At 35.8% G+C, this 21,747-nt stretch overlaps 1 protein-coding gene across 1 annotated transcript in view; it reads left to right on the top strand.

Moving 5' to 3' along the window:
* CORIN (corin, serine peptidase) overlaps positions 1–21,747 on the top strand; it is a 128,946-nt gene that overhangs the window by 73,672 nt on the left and 33,527 nt on the right. The window contains exons 6-13 of the mRNA XM_040063914.1: positions 2,549–2,662; positions 6,463–6,570; positions 8,117–8,227; positions 8,830–8,946; positions 12,282–12,380; positions 16,771–17,002; positions 20,592–20,737; positions 21,430–21,537. Coding sequence (XP_039919848.1) covers positions 2,549–2,662; positions 6,463–6,570; positions 8,117–8,227; positions 8,830–8,946; positions 12,282–12,380; positions 16,771–17,002; positions 20,592–20,737; positions 21,430–21,537 — 1,035 coding nt within the window. The remainder of the gene's footprint in view (positions 1–2,548; positions 2,663–6,462; positions 6,571–8,116; positions 8,228–8,829; positions 8,947–12,281; positions 12,381–16,770; positions 17,003–20,591; positions 20,738–21,429; positions 21,538–21,747) is intronic.

The following is a 21,747-nucleotide window of genomic DNA, read 5'->3' as shown; positions in this document are numbered from 1 at the left end:
TAGTAGAAAGCAGGAATTACACTCATTGGAGTCAATGTTCACAGTGTCTGTGCTCTCCTTGCCCTGAACACTGCACTGACTGCACTAACTCCTTACCTATTAGGAGACTGCAAGTGGTGAGATTAAAATCTCTAAAGATTCCTTCTGGTTGCTGCTTGATGTGAAAACTGAGATAAAGAAAACTTCACTCTTCCTCTTGTTTTTTGTGTAATATACAAGACAATAAGGAAAATGCCCACTTTAGGTGCAGAAATGGAGAAGTGGTTTGGGGTAGGAGCAGAACAGGATGGAGATGTATTAAGGAGGCAGAGTTGGGATGACTTGCAAGTGTTTCAACACACTTCTTTCACAGCCCAGAAATTAAAATGGGACCCCAGAATCTTTTCTCTTCTGATCTGTAAGAAAAGTTATCAGATATTCCTGCTGTTAACTTATATTTTCCCAGGCCAAACTGGCATATTCACACAAAAGTCCTTACTCTTGCTATCTTAGTACCAGTGAAACTCTATACTGATGGAGATCTCCATCAAAGCAAATCAAGATGGTTCCTTTTGAGCTATTTATGCTCTTTTCCTTTTTAAACATGAAGGAAATTGTGGAAAAGCCAAGTCATAGGAATGTAAGATTACCAATCAGGTAAAGTTGCCTTTCCAAACTCTAAAAGCCTTTCTTGTATGATGAATTGCAAAATTTTGATTATTCTATCATATTGTATTTTTACCTGACATCATCATCTGTGAGATAAACACTGATGTCCAGGGAACTAGTACTTCCATACCAAGGAAGTCTGTTGTTTCTAAGGGCCCCTGTGGAGCATAGTGACTTCAGAAATCAGGAAGTGCAGTGTACAGGGCAGGGAACTGGAGAAATAAAAAGATTAGCTCATAATAAAGTGTGACATTATCATTTGAAATGAGATTTTTGCCTGTCACTGTTGCAAAGACTATGCTGAACAAGGCACTTGAATAAAAAAAATCTCTACTATTCTTTGAACACTTCCAGCTAACTGGGCTCTTCATTTCTTTAGCTGGAGTTTATTGCAACAGAGACATTTGCAGCTACAAGTAAAGGGAACAAGAGCTAGTCTTTGAACATGTAAAATAACATCAGTCTTTACCCTCCAAAAAAAAAAAAAAAAAAAATCACATGCTGATGTTTGTGTCTTAGATGTTATTATTCATTATTTCTTATAGCTTTCACTTTAATATCTCATTGCCTCATTTTTCCCTGCTATGAAATGAGACTGTGAATGTTATCTAATCTCATGTTTGCCTTAAGGCTATCGTATTTTGCAGTTCATAATGCCTTTCCAAAATGGGTGGAATACAAGCGAGGCTATTACCCTTCAGTTAGAGGTTAGGAAATGTGTCCAGCCACACAGTGTGAGGGAACCTACTGAGGAACACATCACAACAGTGTCAAAAGGATGATACAGGTGGTTTTGCACTACCTTGTTTCTGATGAACAGTCACAACATTAAATGACACAAACTAGTTGAAAATTTCTGGTTTAAAGTCTCTTCATATTTTGGACTATCTTCTGTAAAGTTAGAGACCTCTTTTAAAATACTTTGCATAAGCAGCTTTTACTGCAATAACCATGTCCTCATGACGCAACTAGAAAATGATGTTTGTATTGCAAAATCAAAAATAAAAAAAAGATTTTGAAATTATTCCTAAGTTTTTATTACAAACAAATTTTTCATATGGAGCATGTGTTTCAGTTAACTAAGCCTAGGTTTGCCCTATTTCTTGGGATGATAAGATAATAGCGAGTTTTTTTCTTTCAATGTGCTTACATTCTTTTCAAAGAAAAAGAAAAGAATGTAAGTATGTTGAAAGAAAAAAAAATCTCCTGGTGACAAAATTTAAAACTAATAATGAGGGTGCTGAGAGTGTGTGTGTTTGTATGTATAGACATTGCCAGAGTGTGATAGAAAAGACTGCTCTTCCAGGACCAGAAATAAAATTAAGAATCTAGATGGATAGTTGAATGTGCAGCCAGTGCAAGCTGGAGCTATTTGTCTTTTTTGAAAAACACTGAAAAAGCACATCCAGTGCTAAGTGGTACTTCACAGCACCAGCAGTATACCTATCGGTTTGGCATACTGTGAAGAATACCAAAGGGCTATACAGTAAAGCTAGTCTTAAGCAGAAATCATTATATTTTTTGTAGGCATATTCCACATGAATATCTAAAGCTCCTTCCTTCGTCTCAGGGACAGATTTAACACGTGTAATAGTCTTTTCATGACTGCCTGTTGAGGTCTTTTAAAATGGATCATTCACTGATAGAAGTTTTAAATGGCTTTTTTCTGTCTCAAAAATTGAGATTTTTTTTTTCTTTTAGGTTTTCCTCTTGACCTTCTTGCATTCAGTGATGTTCCTCTGAGTGCAATCCTAATGTTTTCCAAACTGGAAATATATTTCAATCCCTGTGGGAAATACTGAGTATCAGTTTAACATTTGTAAGACTCTAGCAGCGCTAACTTTGTAGTGTTGATGCTAATGGGTTTTCTCCATATTCTGTCTTTTCTGCTCTCTTACAGCACTGTGTGGAGGAAAGGAGAGTTTCTTGTGTGCCAGTGGGATCTGCATCCCAGGGAAACTGCAGTGTAATGGCTACAACGACTGTGATGATTGGAGTGATGAGGTCCACTGTAGTAAGTTTCAGCAGTGTTCTGCTGAAGTACTGAATCCATTCAGGGAACCCTGGAAACTGAAGCAGGCTATTGGCACAGAACAGGAGCTTTGCATAGTGTTTGCATATATTGACATTTGGACTCTGTCAGTTGCTGTGGACTATGTTAACTTTGTTCACTCAGGCCGCAGCATGTGCTTTTGATCTAGCAAATTTTATGCCTTGAGGCAGATGTTCTGCAAGGAGCTATGTGGAAATAAAAGGTATATGAGTGTGGGGTGTGTGGTTTTTTTTTTTTTTTTTTAATGGATCAATAGTGCACATCAGACACGAGCACTTCTGATAATCAGCTGAATACTGTTTTAGCTTTATCCTGGTCTTTGGCATTGATTTTAGAGTAGATGCAAGACCGTCTGTTTAGAAAGTTGTCTTGGTCTCAACCCTGGATCCGATTTATTTTAATTAATCCCAGTATGTGCTGCAGTAGAATATACATATGTGATAGCTTAATTTTTTATTTATTTGTTTGTGGTAGTGCATATCTTTAGAGCTCCTGTGTGTTTTTCTGTGTTAAGAAAACACCTTGGACTACAAACACCCTTAGAAAAGTGGAACAAATGTACCATAAGAAAACAATGAGAAAGCAAGAACAAAAAGAACAGAGGAAAATGTGGAAAAGTACTAAATAAGGACAATAGCAGGACATGATACCACAAAACAGGATTTCTCATTCGGACTTCGAAAAATGTCATACTGTGAAGTTTACACTCAACTCAAAAGGTTCTTATTAGTGATTTAAGAGCCTGTGCATTCCAAGACTCACAAAGCTGGTTTTAAGGAAGTTGTTAGATTTTATCTGGGATACTCCAAGGAATAAATGAGGACAGCAATTTCCTCCTCGTCTCAATATGAATAAAGTTGGAGCTTGCTTTTCCTTTAATAGCCTACAATTCATTTAGTGGACGTTGAGATAATGTCTATTACATAAAAAGCATTGTAGGTTTTTATTTTCTAATTTTTCTTGTCAGTGTTAGCTTTAGATTTAAAGTAAGCTCAAAAATTTAAAAATGCTGATGAGACTGCAGCGCAGGGTACAATTGTCTTTCTGGGCTGCAAGTGCACATTACTGAGTCATGACCAGCTGTTCATCTACCAGCTCCCCCAAGTTTTTCTTGGCAGGGCTGCTTTCAATCTATTCATTCCCCAGCCTGTGTTGATACCAGGGTTTGCCCTGACCCAGGTGCAGTGCCTTGTGCTTGATCTTTTTAGATCACAAGAGTCCCATGTGTCCACTTCTTGAGCTTGTTCAGGTCCCTCTGTATGGTATCGTGTCCTTCAGGTCAACCACTCAGCTTGACATCCACACCATCTCCCCATCTCATTTACAATTTTGCTGAGGCTGTGCTTGATCTCTTCATCTCTGAAGACATTAAATAACACTGGTCCCAGTACAGAGCCCTGAGGGACACCACTGATCACTGATGTCCTTTGGGATTCTGAGCTATTGACCCTTGGGATGAAATTGTTCAACCAATTCCTTATCCACCAAACAGCCCACCAATGAAATCCACGTCTCTCCAATTTAGAGAGCAGGATGTTGTGGGGGTTTGCCCAGACCCATGTGTAGGATGTTCTTCTGGACCCATAGAGGGACTAAACCTGCCACTTTGACTTTATTAGTGCCATGCTTTAACCAGCCAAGCTTATCTCAGGGTCAAGCTGCTGAATGCAAATGACTCACTAGGCTTCATTTGTGTTTAGTTGAGTATAGAATAAGAATTTGTATTTAATTTTATTTAAATGGGGATTTCCCCATCCTTTATAAAATTTAAGTTGAGCCTTTTACAACTGGCAGCTGCCAAGTGCCCATCTTAACAGTGTAACCAACTACCCTATACAATACATTATTTCCAATATCTTGATGAAAATGTATTTTAAGGCTGTTAGATTTTCATCAAGTGAATCTTATTTCCCTGCAAGGAAGTTGGTATTCTATCTGTGTACCTTGTCTGTGGGGGGCCTGTGAGTTGTCTCCCTAAAGGACACTGTAGCAGCTTCAGAAGTACGAATTGAAACAGGAATGGGGGTATGAATGGAAATTAAACAGTAAATTTATCCAGAGGAAATAACATAGAAAAGGACAGTGTTGTTTCATCTTCAGGAGGAACAGTGGAAGAAGCATAGAAACTGTCAGAGTTACAAACTGATCAATAAGATTAAAGGTTGCCAGAGTACTTCATGCTGTTGCATATTCAAAACAAGTGATGTTTAGAATTTACTCTCAGCGGGGTGTTGGTCTGCTTACAAGAAACAAGAACTTAAATTTATTTTCATTTAGTGTGGGGCTTTTGTTATTCCCTGTTTTATGAATAATGGTTCTTTTTGAAGCTAAATTAACTATTGAGTATGCAACTCATTTCTCAGCCATATTATTTTACTTCATATCCTGAAGCATTTCCTTCATAAATTCTGTTTGGACTTTCTAAGATAATATGAAACTTGAAGAAAGCATTAATACTTCTGTGGGGGAACTAGAGGAAATGGCTCATGTTCAACTTCCAGAGGTTTTTTTCACCTAGGAGGTGAAACACTTGGTTGACATCTGAAGGGGTAGAAACCCCACCTTCTGGAAGAGTTCTGCACCTTTCAGTGTGTAATATCCTTAGAAGGATGCCCTGCTTTCAAAGTGGAGCCACTGTGCAATCATGAACACAGGAATCACATGCCAAGAGGAGAAAAGGAAGTAGTAGGATGATTCTGTTGTCTTGCAATTGATCATCTCAGAAGAAAGGAGGCACTTTTGTTCCAGTCCCTGCTTTTCGAGCTCTCTCTCTTGCTCTCTCTCTCTCTGTTTTCTGGGGAAGAACTCATTTAAAATGCTCACATATGCCAGTAAGAACAGGCACAAAGGACTTCCTTGTTTCCAGTGGCACAGCTTCAACAGGAAGGAAGGATTGTCCACCCAGCTGTTCTCAGCATTCTCCCTGAAAAGCTTGAGGTCAAGGGAAAATCTAGAAGAAAGCAGTGAAATTGAGTTAGCCACTTCCTAGCTGTGTGCTCAAAATCAAAAGTTATTACTGATGGGACCAGATGCCAGGAACCATTATTTCTCTTTAACCTGCTTAACTACACCAAAGATTCCATGTTTTTATTGAACCTGATATTATTCAACTATTATGGTTATTCTCAGAGAATACCTGTCAGGCTTTATTGATACATCCAGTCATGAAAAAAAGGTTAAATCCACTTAGTGCTGACAGTAAGAATTCCTTGATGAGAAGGCACCAGGCCAAATCTGAGCCCCAACTATGTTAAGCATAAAGCTCATTTGAAACCATTGTAAGATCAAAGGCAGGCTCAAAAGCAGGATCTAGGGATCTTGATTTTGCTGTTGGAATCTTCATCTCCACTTAATAGCCACATCAGATACTCAGGATTTTCCCAGTAGTCTACAATTGTGAAGCCTACAACATTTCTTGAGAACTTTATGTGTATAAATTAATTAAACATTTAGGTCCCTAGGTGCAAACAGACCACTCTCTCCTTATGGTATTGATTAAAAAAAAAAAAAAAAAAAAAAAAAAAAAAAAAAAAAAAAAAGAGGCTTGTAGAGAGAGAGTAAAAATTTCTAAAAATGGCTTTTGATTTTTTATATTCTTCCATATTAGTTTCTCATAAAATGGTGCACACCAGTATTAATGCAGATCTGTAAGTTGTAAGGTATCTTTAGCTAATCTTCTGTGTAGTCAGCACGTTCCAGTGTGCATAGTTTATATTAATGTTCCAGTGCAACTTTAACATTTTACATGCTTTATTTTGTAGACTGCAGTGATGATGTATTTCGTTGTGACACCGGAAAATGCCTCAATTATACCTTTGTTTGTGATGGATATGATGACTGTGGAGACCTTAGTGATGAACAAAATTGTGGTAAGTGAAAATCATGTGCTTTTCTAAAGTCTTTAAATATCAGGACTGCCTAAGCCAGTAGTCTTTTTCCTTAAGCTACTGAAAGAGCAATATATCCTGCTCTTACTATATTTGAACAAAGTGAAAACAGCTCACAGATTTTATATGCAATTTGAAAAGTTTTAAAGAAGAGTTCTGGTTCAATCCAAATCTTGAAGGTTTTGATATTTATAAGAAATGCTGCTATTTTCAATTTGCTTTAAACTAATTCCAAAAGATGCTTCCTTGCTAGTTCAGCTGGATTTAACTGAGAGTAAAGCAAACTATATGAGGGTACACACTGCTGGTGCCAACTGTTTTATAGCTGAATTGTTTTTACATAAGATTCATAGTGAAGTCGTATATTTTGATTATAAAATTCTGTTTCTTTCAAATTCTCTTGTCAATTATCTTTGCATGTTCTGACTCCTGAGACTTACCTACCTACTCTGTGTATCTACCTACACTTAACTTACGTAAGAGAAACAATGAAGTTTTGCCATTAAAAAAGAATAACACTAACATGTAAATATTGGGAAACTTAGAAAGCCTTCTTTTACTAACTTTTGATCCTGTTACTGCACCTGAGAAAAATTAAGTTTTCTAAGATAATTCTTTAACAGCTAAAATATTATTTCTCACCTTTTCCTTTTGCTTTTCGAAGGAAAAACACAAAGAATATAAAATCTGAAAATCAAGGCACATTTTTTTCCTGAGTTTTTTTTTTTTTTTTAATTTCTTCTCCAAATTAAGCACACTCTAAGACCTTTTAATATTTTCTTGTCCATTTTGGTTATTTAGTGTGGTTTTTTTCTTAAATAATCTTAGTTGAAAGATGATTAAGTTTCCTAAATATTAATCTGTCTCCTTGATATAGTTTTTTTTTTTCAATACAATCTTTAAAATCTTTTGTACATGCTATAATTGGTTTTCATGGCAGATTTGGAGGACTGGACTGTGTCTATTTTCTCTATTTATTTTGATGTAAAGACTGCTCAACAGAATGCTCTTCTTTCTGCATTCAGGTAGAAAGAGTAAAATGATGATTGGATAATTTCTTCATAGATAATTCTTTTGGAAAATTCCAAGTATATGCAAAAAATACAGTTTCTAAACTTGAGAAACATTTTTTAAAATATCTTAGTAAAAACGTAAGTAAAGGAAATTATTTTCTCTGATGATTACTGAAAATGTTGGTTAATTGAAAATCATTCTCTCAGATGGTAAGCCAGATCTTACAATGTGCTTAACAAGTCTTTGAAACTTGTTTATTTACAAATAGTCACAGCTGTGCACCTGAGAGAAGGAATGAGTGCATCACCATACAGGAAATACAATTAAAAATAAATGTAACTACCATCTGCAAAAAAGTCTGTAGATACAAAATTTTCTTAATATAATTTATTAATGCAAAATGTCTCATTAATAAGATTAGCTAATAAGCATTGAACAATTGATCAGTAATATAAAATATACAAATAGTAACTTAGCATCCTTTTTTTTCCCTTCAAATTTGCATTTTATGCAGATTGTAATCCACTGACGCATCACCAGTGTGGAGAGGGGAGATGTATAACAGCTGATTGGGTCTGTGATGGTGACCATGACTGCATAGACAAATCAGATGAGATCAATTGCTGTAAGTTCCCTTAATCTCTAAATTATTTTTTTTATTTCTTTGAAAACTAAAAAAAGAACCACCCCCCCCCACCCCCCCAAAAAAAAGGGAAAAAAAAAAAAAAAAAGTAAGATAACTAGTGCACTCACTTGTAAGGTAAAACTATGATCTTATTTTATTTCAGAAGTTCACACTTGACAAATGTCCATTTTCAATAGACAGCAGCAGCAAATTAAACATTTGTTGCTTTTGTTGAGAAGCAAAGCATTGCTTTGTATTAGAACTTCTTGTTAATTACAGAATCAACTTTTGTTAATTGTAAGGTTCCCACTGTATGAGTAAAAATTATGTACATCTTTTTCCCTTTATGAAGCTAAGAGCTTCATCTCAGCCTGTTGCTAATACCTGACATTTATAGTTTTAGTCTCTATAGTTAATGATCAGCACAGCTGTAGCTATTGAAAAATTAGCTGATACATAATGAAAAATGTCTTGTGATCTCCAGCGTTAAGCAGTGTTATCAGCTCCATTCAGTATGATGTTCAAATATAATGCAGAGCTTCGCTAAGCTACATTGATCAGAATATTGTCTCTTTAAATTTTTTTTGTTTTTTCCCCTCTAGCATGTCACAGTCAGGGTCTGGTGGAGTGCAGAAATGGGCAGTGCATTCCTAGTGCATTCCAGTGTGATGGAGATAATGATTGTAAAGATGGAAGTGATGAAGAAAACTGCAGTGAAAGTAGGGATATATCTCATTTTACTCTTCTTACTAAACCTGCCATTGACTGCTAGGTTCCACAGTGCCTTTAGCTAAAGCTGTCTGACAAATGACTTCCTTTACCTTTCAAATAACACTTCCTGAGGCTGGATCAGGGTGTGTGCTTTCATGCAGGCATTTGTAAGCAGACTTCTTTTAATACCTAAACATTCAGAAGTGGGGTGATATTTAGCAGAGTATTTAGTTATCTGATGTGATCAGCTGTACTTGAAATACATTGTTTGGAGCAATGAGAATCTACTATTACAAGAATTGGTGTCATTCAAGGAGGAATTTTCTCATTAAAATCCCTTTTTTAAATCAGAACTTAGGCATCAGAGACAGAATGTTTTCATAAATAAACTAATGATTTAGTGTGACTAAAGGAAAACATATGAGAACATAATTTTTCGCAGCTACTTGATAGCTGTTTTGTTATGGACTCTGTGAGAGAAGAGGAAACTAAGCAATCTCTTGAGCCCCAGAATATGGTTTCCCAATGACACTCAGAAAGCAATGTTGTCATATTATGATGATTTCAAAATTTGAAGGTATTTTTCACATGTAATTCTCTTACTTCTGGTAAGGTATAGGTTCAGATTGCAGCCTTTCCTTCAATGCAAGAATTATTAATGTCTCTCTTTTTTTTTTTTTTTTTTTTAATTGATCTTATTTTAAAGAGATTAAAATAGTTAGCCTTATGCAGAAATCTAGTGCTGGAAAATGTAGTGGTAATAGGACAGGTTATTTAATAGTTATTAGAGTAGAAAAGACCTGTTATCATACCTGATTATATAAGCCTCATTTCTTTAGGAAACCAGTCTAAAAGAAATCCTTTCATAAGCATGTTACTAACTCCCTTCTTTTCATAGAAAGTTCTTGGGATCTTCCTACTCCAGCTTAAATACCTTCATTCCAAATAATACCCAAGAAGCTGAAATGCAGAAATTATCATTATTTTTATTCACTTTTAATGTTATATTGTTTATGTTAATGTTATAATGTATAAGGTTTGTATCACCATTATAAAAAGGTCTTGCAGGAAATATCTTCTAGTTCTGACTGTGACAATCTAAAAACCCAGAAACAAGTTTTTGTCCTTGGTTCTGACTGTGCATTTTCACAAAATGTTCACTTTTTATTCTCTCTTGAAGAAAGAAGAAAAAGAAATAAGAAAGTCTTATTCTATAATTTTTTATCCTCCATTCCTCTTGCATGATGTGAGCTAGAAGTCAGTGATGTATTTTGTTTTCACTGCCTCTTTTTTCTGTTTTGATATTGAAGCAATGGTTAAAAATAATTTTTTGGTATGATGAATAGGTATAGGTAAACGTATTCAAGCAGTAGTATGGGGTAATAATTATGTATTCAGTGATCTCACTACATGACAAAAGATCTTTCTGCTTGGAATGAAATAGCAGAACATTTAAATACTAATATTTTCCTAGTTTTTATTATTAATTCTTCAATGTGCAAAAGTTCTATCCAGTATTTTGTAGTATTGTATAGAGCAAAACTCTTTCTTTAGGCTACCATATCCCCCATCCTAATTTGCATGGGAATATGTTGGTAGAATTCAGATTTCATTCATCTTTAGTTCCTTGCAAAGTTCATGTAAAAGCAAGGCAGAATTCCTGTTTGTAGCTTACTACTGTGTTTATGTATTTTGTTGTTTCCAGTGACTGCAAAAAATGTAATCGGACATTCATGTATTACAAAGACTTTTCTGCTCTACAAATCAAATAATAATAAAAAATTGGATATGTCTGTCAGAGTCAGTGAAGTTAGGGCTAATGCAGTCTGGAGTAATGGTTTTGTTACAAACACAGTAAATATGTGAAATCAGCACAGAAATTTGAGGTCAAGGTGTAGTGACTTCCCCTTGCCTATAATGGAATATGGGGATCTTGTGTCCTAGCACAGGTATATACATTCAGAGATTACAAAGGACCATTGCTTCATCTCTATCTGGATGAGAAAAGTGGTCTCCTTCACTACGTACCTTAAGGAAATTTAAGGTATGACATCTATCTATAAGTCATGCTCCCATTCATTTTGTGATAATAGAAATCTAATATAGAGGTACTCACGACTCTGAATACTAAGAGTTTCTGTGACCTCTTCAAAAGACAGTGTGTTGTAGAAATTCAGCACTATTTTTCCTAGGATCAAAAGAATCTACATTGTAGCACAGGGATTTTTAAAGGATAGGAAGAAGTTGGAGCAAACTTTAAAAATAATTTTTATGTAAATATTTGGGATAGCTTTAGAAGTCAAAAGGCTTTTCCTGCCTTTCAAGTTCCATTTTGCAGTCAGATGCAGCTGTAAAATAAGATGGTCAATTGCTATAGCAAAGAAATTACTTCTATTGCTTCAATATATAACATGTATGAATGGAAGTAAATCCATAAAATGTTGATAGATAGGACTAAATCATCAGTTCCTTTAGAAAATATCATTGTCAGGGTTATTAAAACTAGATCTTTCTTCTGCACCTTCTGTATGTCCGATGGAGGGAAGAATGATTAATGTTCATGGCCAGTAGTGCAATACAAACACTAAGCAATCAGGGCAATAAGCTATTTTAAACAGGATAAGATGATAAACACCATCAATTTTGTCTCTCCTTACATAATAATAAACTAAATGACTGATTTTGCACATGGAAGAGAGAATTTAATGGTTTGGAAAGAAGGTATCACAGCTATGAGAGAGAGAAGTCCAGGTATTTTTCAGATAAAGTAACTAGCAAGTAGTTCAGAAACTTTTGATGAAGTGCTGGTTTTATTTATTCTGGAGTCCATCATTAGGACCATCATAGCATTTTTGGATTTCCTTCTGCTGTTGTTTGTTTTTTAAGCTGTCAAAGGAGGACAATTATGCTTCATCTCTGACCTTTCTTCAGGATGTCTTTTACTGTCAACCAAAACAATCCTAAAATGAGAAGCAGATCAACTGAATTGCATTGAGGAATAATTCCCAGACAGGGTTGTCTTTCAGCTAGGACCTATTGTTCTTTTTGAAATGTATTTGCATGACTTCATATTCTGCATGGTAAATGTCTTTCAGAGATGCCTGCCTCTCATTCAGAAACTGGGATATAATTTTTTGTATTGAACAGAGGGGTAAGAAAAGTGAGAACTGAACAGCGTTGCACACTTTTTTTCCTTACTGCACTTGAAGTCCTGTTGGATACTTATTGAAATATGTAAAGGAAATACTTAATTTTTATGTAAGCACTGTACTTTCTCATGACACTCCAGTTATTTTTATTAGTCTGGTAAATAATTTGAAATGTACATTTCTGTTTCCCTCAGATCAAACCCTCTGTCAGGAGGGAGACCAGAGGTGCTCTTCCTGCCCTGACCCCTGTGGAGATTCTCCCTGTGAGATGAGAAATAGCCAGGCAAACTGCAGTAAGTAGGTCACATGCTTCGTTACTCTTTTAGAGTGTTTTAGATTAAACTGAGGATGCAGGGTAGAACACAGTAAATAATACTTTGATTTTCTAGCTAATGTATGTGTCTAATGATTAATCTTTGAAAAGGGCAATGTTGAAACAAATACGTCATCAAAGATCTTGATTATTGATGTACTAGGATTTATAACATATGACACTGAGTTATTTTTATTTTCTCTTCTGTGAAGTTTTATATTTTCTTCATGGGTATTTACTCTTGCACTTTCTCTTAGCATTTAATGACGTTCAGTGTCTATGTAAAATAAACAGCATAGTGTAAGTGTAAAGCAGAAGATACTGATTTATTTTCAAAACACAAAACCCCCAATGTTATTGTATTTAGTAGTCTGGAGAACTTTTAGACCTTTGTGAAGGAATAATTTTGGTATTCAAACTGGAAAAAACTAATTATACTTCTGACCAATACGTATTGTCAAGGATCAGGGTGTCTTGCTCTGTGTAGCCTCATATCTGTGTGCTGTTCTATTCCACTCCATGCAAGGTTCCTGAACTAACTGTGCACTTGCTTCTGAATAGCTTTTTTTCTCAACTGTGCAATGCAGCAATGTGAACAGGTAATTGAGAGAAATATATTTGTCTATGTTTTGAAAGTGGGGCAGAACTGTATTAAAAATTACTCAAAATTAATTAAGACTTAGTCTTGTATTAATACAGTCGCCCTGACGGATGGACAGACTTGGCTTCACTTACAGGTTATTTCTACACAATTCATATGTAATTGCTTTGTGCTGCAGCTACCTCTGCAAGGTATGCTTGGTACTATATCATAGCTTGTGTGGATAACGTCACTGCATTTAGATTAGAATGTACATGGGAGGGTCAACTAGTCCATACTCCATATTCTCTCTGGAGTTGTGATTATCACCTTCAAGTGTTTGAGACAGACACCACTCAAGTTGGGGCCTTTAGATGCTGCTAAAGTAGAGCTATAATATACTTTATAAAGTATAAATGCTTTACATTTGCTTCTATCAATGCTTTGCCTAAGTAAAGAAATAATCTTATGTACCATGTTTAGCATTAAAAGGAAGCTAGGTAACACCTTTGGTCAACAAGCCCAGACTCCTGATAAAATCAGTGCCAATTAAGTTATGTTGCCCATGATCGTGTGCAGCTGAGCAGCTCTGTCCTTAAGGACAGAGATTTCACAATCTTTCCAACAGATCTGTTTTATTGTTAGAGCACTTCCATTCTAAAAACCTAATTTCCATATAAATAATTGGAATTCTCTTGTGTCTTTTGCCTCTCATCCTATCCCTGCATGCTTCAAAGGGTCTGGTTGCATCTGATTTACACCATCCCATTAATTGCTAAGAGCAATAGGATCTCCCCTTGAAGATAATCTTTAAGGCTCCTTCCAACCCAAACCACTATATAATTCTATGATTTTTGACATGTAATATTTGAATTGTAAAGCAATGTTCCTATGCCATATTATGAGAAACCCAAGAGCTTTTTAGTGAAGATGTTTCCTCAACATATTATGGGCTACTGTCTGTAGTTCTTAGCAGGAATAGTCTTCTGGATCATCACACTTAGTCTTTTTCTAGTCCAGTAAATATTTAATTGTTTATACACAATGGAACAGCAAGACAGTTTGAGAGATTTTTCTTGCATAACGTCTGGAAGTACTATTGTCTTTTTTTCATATTATTTTCGTTCTTCCTTTTTTGAATAATTTTGTCTCTGGTGAGACATGAGAATTCTCCTCAAAAATTTCAGCTTTGACAAAGCAGTACTTCTTGGCCCAGATACTATCTGGTTGAAAATACCAAAGCATAGGTCATATTTCCCAATATTGAATGTGATGGATGTTTTCCAAATGTGATAACATCAGATCAGTTTAGGCTGTAATAGTAATGTATTTACAAGATATTTAGAATAACAGAATGGATACCTGAAGGGAGAGTATAAAGAAGGCAGGGCTCAGTGACAGGATCAGAGGCAATTTGGCATGAAGTGAAACACAGGAGCATAATGAAGCTCTGACAATAAGTACATTCTTTAGTGCAAGTGTGACTGGACACAGTTTGCCCAGAGTGGTTGTAGAGACTCCAATGGATAGAGCAAGTTAGTAATAAACACAGAAAGACATTAAATGCAGGCATAGTCTATGGGGTAATGTCTTGGTTTGTGGGTTTCTTTGTTTCTTTTGGTTGGCTTGGTTTTTTAATGTTTTATTTATTTATTTATTTATTTAAACACCCCCCCCCCCCCCCCCCCCCCCCCCCCCCCCCCCCCCCCCCATTTTTTAAATTCAGGATAGAAGATGCAATGAATTTTATTCCTTGCTCTCCCTTCATTAGGTTGTACTCACATGTATTATAAATGGGGAGTATCAGGACCTGTTAAGCTGTAGGACAGACTCAGAAGGGAAGACTAACATTTGGGTTACTTAAAATGAGTCAGATGTTCCCCTGGAGCACATGTTCTGTTTATTACACTCTGGATTGTCATGTGAGAGTCAATGTTATTATTTTCAAACCTACAGTGACACTTCTATGCATAATGCAATAGAAGCTTTCAGTGTGAAATTTAAAATCGTATTGAAAACATATAAAGAGCTCCCCTCTGGCAGCATTTCAGTGGACTAGATTTTCTTCCAGAATTCACTTAAACCCCTATAAATATGAAGCATAATAAAAGAGAATGATATATGTGCATTTCTACACTTTACGCTTGAATAATGTCATGTTATACAAACACTTAAAATATTGCATATACTTTTGTGTTCATCCTGAAATACTGATGAATGTGTAATATTCTGCACACATCAAAGAAACATGTTTGCTGCCCAAAATCAAAAAATGAGCCCAAATTGATCTGGGCAAAGTGTGGGATGGTTCATCATGAAGGAAAGGAAATGGCAGTAATGTGAGGAGAATTGTTAAAGTCATTGAACCTCATATACCCCAAAGATGTAACTAAGCGGTTTGAGACAACAGAAATAATTCAGTATTCCATATGCCAAGATTCAGCAGCGAGGAAAAGCTGGATGTAAAATGTGCTTTGCGATCATCAGATTAGTAAAAAAAAAAAAAAAGTAAAAAAAGTTATAGCACCAAATGCCAGACCAGGAAAGAGTGCCAAGTTCTGATGATCAGCTGAATAACTGACTGTTGGATATTCTTCCACCTTCTCTCAAAGATACAGCTATGAGATGACACAGTTGTCACACTGTACTACCAACTGGCTAGCAGAGAATATTAATCATATTGAGGTATATTTTCTCCCAGAATAGGCAAATATATGCATTTTTTTTTTTACTTTATTGTTATACCTTTTTGTGGAAAACTTTCTCAAATTATCCAGATTACATAAGTTTAAATAATTTCACAGTCATCTCATTGCTAAATAGTAAGTTGAATTTCAGTCTGAGCTGAAGTGAGATTCTGTAGTTTCTGTCTGTAGTTTTCTGTTATGGTGGAAAACTGAAAAATAAATATTTCTGAATACCAATATGAGAAGAAATATGAAAGTATACAATTTTTAAAAATCCAGAATACTTGACTAAATTTGTTGCGATAAACTCTCAGAAGTTGGAAGAATTTGTATGTAAGTATAATATAAATAATCATATGAACTTGTAGCTGTTGCTTCTGTTTTGTCTTTGCTTATCATTCTTATTTGTTATTAATTGTCTTACCCAAGTTAAATTATTAGCATGTAGCCTGTCTCTTGCTCAATGCTTGTGCAATGCATGATATAATTGTCCCCGTTCTTCCTTCAGATCTTGGTAAGCAAGGAAAAAAATTAAAAGCAAATTCTGGCTTCTGTTTTCTATACAGAGAAATTGTGCAGTCTCTCTAACTAGAGAATTTTTACAACCTGACTGTTGATCAGTCCTCAGAGCTGACCTCTTTTGATCAGGGCGTTGGAGTAGGGACCTCCTGAGATCCTTTCCAACCCAAAGTATCTGTTGATTTCTGTCTTCTTCATTTTGGCAATTGCCCAGTCAGTGTGAGGTGTGTCGTGGTAGCATAGTAGGTACACCGGTGGAAAGTGTGTTGCTGTACAGTACACTCTACTGGTTTAAGGATGGTTTATCAACCACCTTAAAGTTAAGATGTTGCTCAGAAAGTTAATAAATATTAATAAGGATATAAAAGTGTCTTAATGCGTTATGAGGCAGGCAGAGTTCAAAACCACCTTTACTGGTATGAATAGGCTTATAAGGGATTTTTAGCTCTGGAACTTGTAATTTCTCAAGCCTGAGAGGATATCCCCCGACTGAGAAATTTGTTAAATAAGTATGGAATTATTTCTTCTGTATTTAATTTAATCTCACACCATTTGTGGTTCTGTTTGTTTTCTCTCTGTGAAAGGTCAGTGTGAACCAATTACTCTGGAACTTTGTATGAACTTGCCTTACAACTATACTTACTACCCAAACTACCTGGGCCACAGGACACAGAAGGAAGCTTCTATCAGCTGGGAGTCTTCCCTTTTCCCAGCTTTGGTTCAGACCAATTGCTACAAGTACCTGATGTTTTTTGCCTGTACAGTCTTAGTACCAAAATGTGACCCCCATACAAATCAGCGGATCCCACCTTGCAGGTACCATATTAAACCATATTTCATTTAATTCTTGACTGTCTGTCATAGTAGTTTTTCCAAATTTTATGCTTTCATTGAAAATGCCAAAAATTTTGCTTTGAAATTCCATAGGAAAAGGCTACTGCTGACCAGCATGCCCATGTCTCTCTTTGCAGGGCTGCTCTCCAATTTGTGCCTGGTGCTGCTCCATTCTAGGTGCAGAATCAGGCATTTGTTCTTGTTAAATTTCATATTCTTGATGACTGCCCAGATGCAAAGGCCTCTCCTCCTCTGAGAATCAGCATCATCTCTCAGTTTTGTATAATCAGCAAACTTGCTAATGATGCACTAAACTGCTGGATCTGGGCCATTGATAAACGCACTGAACAGGACAGGCCCTGCAACTGAACCCAGAGGAGCAGCACAGGTGACCAGTCACCAGCCACATGTAGCCCTGTTCGCCAGGACCCTTTGGCCAGTTTTTCACCCAGTGCACTATAAACCTGCTCACTCCGCTGTTGAGCAAGGTGACAAGAAGGTTGCAGTGTGCTTTGTATGAAGTATTTTCCATTTCTGTGTGCTTGATTAGAATTGTGCCACTATAAAGGGTATTTAAACATGGAATCAATTAGTTTAATTTGTAACATCAGCTTTTTTAACAGGTCTTTGCATTAGTACATTACTTGATGCAAAGGCCTATCCAAATGCTCAACGAAACGTGAGATTTTAATGAATGTTTACCTTTCTAAATTAGGAGTGCTGCATCATTCTGAATTACAGGCTAACAGGTTTTCTGCTTGTCAGAGTAACTATTCCACCATCTTAATTGAGTAACATCACTGTGCTTTTTAAAACTTATGCCTGTATTTGTTCAACGGGGGCTATGTTCTGTAGATCTCATGGCTTTCTTAGCAGCAGTTGTTGCAGTTTAGGAGATCTAATAAACTTGACCAACAGGCAGAGCTTTTTGATCTACTTGCTGCTAGAGCTCTCTCATTTTGTATTTCTTCCTCTTTTGTTGGGCCTACCTTGGCAGTATCACTCTATCAAAATCTTCTGTTTGGAAGAAAAGTGCATCAAAAATTGCAGCTCACATCCTAAAATTTATTATCATGTGATACTGTTGGCAAATAGATAGCACTTCTTTGTCTAGTGATGTGCTTCTTAGTGCAAGGTAAGAATGAACCACAAGGAAGTTTATGAATATACTGGTAAATTATCACATAGGAACCTAATGTGAAAGAAAATATTGCATACAGGATAGCTTCAAAGTTACAGAGTGGGTTGTGTAAGCTCTGTGTCAGGCTTGGTAGTTTGAAAATCAAGGGTGGGGGTTTTTTTAAAGAAAGCAGTATAAGAAATAAAAATTGGATTAAGTTACTCTAGTGTAGAGGGGCATAAGTTAAATTATAGGCTCTTTACCATCATATCTACCTAACAGATTTAAGAAGGTGTCATGATGCAGTAGAATAGTCTTCAAATTTAAAGTATTAAACAGATGAAGGGGAATGTTATAGAAAGCACAGAACAATTTAATTTGATAGGAACCTCTGGAAGTCATCTGGTCCAACTTCCTGCTTAAAGCAAGGTAACTTCAAATTTAGACCAAATTGAATATACAACATAAAACTTTAATTTTATGGGATTGTAGGATTCAAAGCTCTACTTTTACAATAGTTTTTTAGATTTCACTCTTACATAGATCACAGATAAATAATTTTTTTATCAGGAAGGGACCTTTGAAGGTCCCACTAGATCTGTAGTATCTTCTTAACAATAACATTTTAGGAAGAATTTCAGATACTCATAATGTAAAAACCTACAAATGTTTAAGAAATAAAAACAAAAGTAACCTCATAACAATAAAAATTAAATAAATTTGATATTCCAATATAAATGTAAATCTACTTTATAATTTGAATCTCTGAGAGGAGAAAATGTTACATTGTCAGCTCAGAAATTATATTCTGAGAATCTGCTGCTGACTTTCAAAATAACTGCCTTCTTGTTCAAATATATCAGTGATTAGTTGAGCTTAACAAGACGTATGTATTGTTTTACCTGTTTTTTCCTGTAAATATGAAATTGAATTCAGCTAATGCAGTTTTTCAATGTTACGCTTTTTAAGTCAAAGTGTACTTTACAACCATGAATTGCACATTAATGTTATAATTCAATCTATTATAATATAAACTTATCAGAGATGCATTAGATTTTTTTAATACAGGCACATGGATCTGTTTACTCATTCTACGTGGTATAACTAAATTATTTCAATTCTACTCCCCCTGTATAAAACTGCTGTCCCTGCTTTGCAAGGCTTTTTGTTGTCTTTATGTTAGTTTGGCTCTCATGCTTTATTTTTTAGCTGTAACAGTCTTCATAAAGTTTTAGTCAAAGTAAAGAACATAGGTAATAGATTTTTTGGAAAGAACTGAACTTACTGTTATTGATAACGTTCACTGATATATCAATAATGTTTTCAATTTCTGAACATTATTCTTCATCTCTGATAAGGCATTGATAACACTAGTCCAGGTCTACTTGAAGTTTAAATAGATTCTAATTCTTTCACAGACAGACAACTAAATGACTTATAATACCTTGGAAAAGGTCAGCTTTGACCAAAGATCTGAGTGTGCAGAGAACACACGACAGAAGTAGCATAGATGTCTCTACTATATTATCATATTTTTGTTGTGGGTTTTTTTGTCGTTGGAAAATAAAAATTCTGGCATTCAGAAATCTGAGGTTATAAAGTGGTGTTAGTAAACCTTTTGACATTGAGGAAAATCTAAAAGGAAAGAGAGAGTCTACAACATGGTAGTCTGACATCAATGCATTCTGTCTGGCTGTTCAACTCAGTGGTGAATTGTTTGGTGTGGAACAACATTGACTCATCCCCTAATTCCTCAAAACAGAACTAAACTTGGGTGGATTAATACTGTATTATTTTTCCAAAAGAGCATAAAATAATTCATCCTATATAGATTTGTTTTGTTGGTTTTGGTTAAAGCATTTTCCAAAGCTAATTGCAAGAAAATAAACAAGTTCCATTCATCAAAAGGTCAAAGGAAAATTTGTGGAATAAAATGCCTTCCATGAAAGGAGCGTCTCTAGAAGAAAGATGTGTAAATATGGATCATATTACATAAACACAAATTTAAAATTATGTGAAAGAAAAAACAAAAATGGTGGGATCCTTCAGTTGAATATTTTTCAACCTACAGCTAGGATCCCAGACAAATGTAGTGGTTAAATGTTTCAAGCATTAGGGGATTTTTCTATGCATTTTCTCTTTGTAATTTTGAAGCATTTGACAGTGGCTATTTTTTGAGACACAATGGATGATTTTCAATCTCTATGGAATGAGAAAATTTTGCAGTGAGTCCTATCTTTTATATAGTTTAAAAAAAAATGCTGCAGAAGGACTATATTCATGCTTTTTCCTGATTTGACCAACCAAACTTGTCTAACACCAGATGAAGATGTAGAAGGTATTCTGTTGCTGTAACTGCTTAACTTTGGCTAGGATTATCAACTTCTAATATCTGTGAATTTCTAAGCCATTCATTCAGTTACTTGGTGTCATTCTGCTTTCTCTCCTCAGGACATTATGTGTACAGTCTAAGGAACGCTGTGAGGCTGTGCTTGGGATTGTAGGTCTGCAGTGGCCAGAAGATACGGACTGCACTCAGTTTCCAGATGAGAACTTGGACAACCAAACTTGTCTAACACCAGATGAAGATGTAGAAGGTATCTCCTATATATATTACAGCAAATAAAAGATTTAAATGGGTTCCCAAAGTCACTGGTGTTTGTTTTTTTCATACCTCCTCTTTAAATGACAATATTTAAACCATGGAAATTATTCCAAAATGAGTTCTTCTCAGCTATGCGAGTCTCTTGGGTTCTTTGCTGGATTTCCCAGGGAATTGCTAGAACTCGATGAGAGATTTCCTTAAAGATCTGCCAACCCTGTTCCACTCCTTTGCCCCAAAATGGTACTGTGAAATGAGGCAGATGCAGTGAAAGGGTTAATTAGTGGAAAATTACACCTGGTTGAAACAGACACATGATTGCCAATATCTTTTTTTTTTTTCCCCCTGGGGATTCCTTATTTCAATACATAGCACACCTGTGCTATGGTGAGAAGAGTAGCTAGGAAATTCATACCCATGGTCAAACATTGTATGCCAATGATCTGGCAAAGCAATGACATTTGACAGAGGGCAGCATTGTGAGGGAGTGCTCTGGAAAATGTTGCTCCATCGCCTTCCTGGTGCAGCCATGAAGAGTCTTGCCTGATACATAGTTCCAGTTTCACAAGCTTTCTAGTCCTTTTATTTGCCCTTCTGAAACAGCCCTGGTGATAAATAAGTGCCCATGTCCTGGTTTAGTGTTTATCTCATGGAGTCCTGTTTGCCCCTGTTCGTTGTCTTTGCCAGAATGCTCACCCAGTCACTTCAAGTGCCGCTCTGGGAGGTGTGTCCTGGCCTCCAGAAGATGTGATGGTCAAGCGGACTGTGAGGATGATAGCGACGAAGACAGCTGTGGTAAATAAATTCAATGAGTTGGAATGGAGGGTAGCTGCAGCATTAGAAAATTAACTTGATTTTTCATTCAGTTACTTGAATTGCAGCACGAGAGTTCAGAGAATAAGCCCCTTTTTTGTATGTTTAAAAGTATTAGGGTTTTTTTAAGATGGTATCAGTAAAAATACTATAGCAAGAATCCTTCTTAATCAACATGAATACAATTTGTCA

Source organism: Hirundo rustica, chromosome 5 (genome assembly GCF_015227805.2).
Source record: "Hirundo rustica isolate bHirRus1 chromosome 5, bHirRus1.pri.v3, whole genome shotgun sequence".
Classification (NCBI taxonomy): domain Eukaryota; kingdom Metazoa; phylum Chordata; class Aves; order Passeriformes; family Hirundinidae; genus Hirundo; species Hirundo rustica.
The sequence above is the reverse complement of the archived record's forward strand: the minus strand, read 5'-3'. Positions and strand labels throughout refer to the sequence as shown.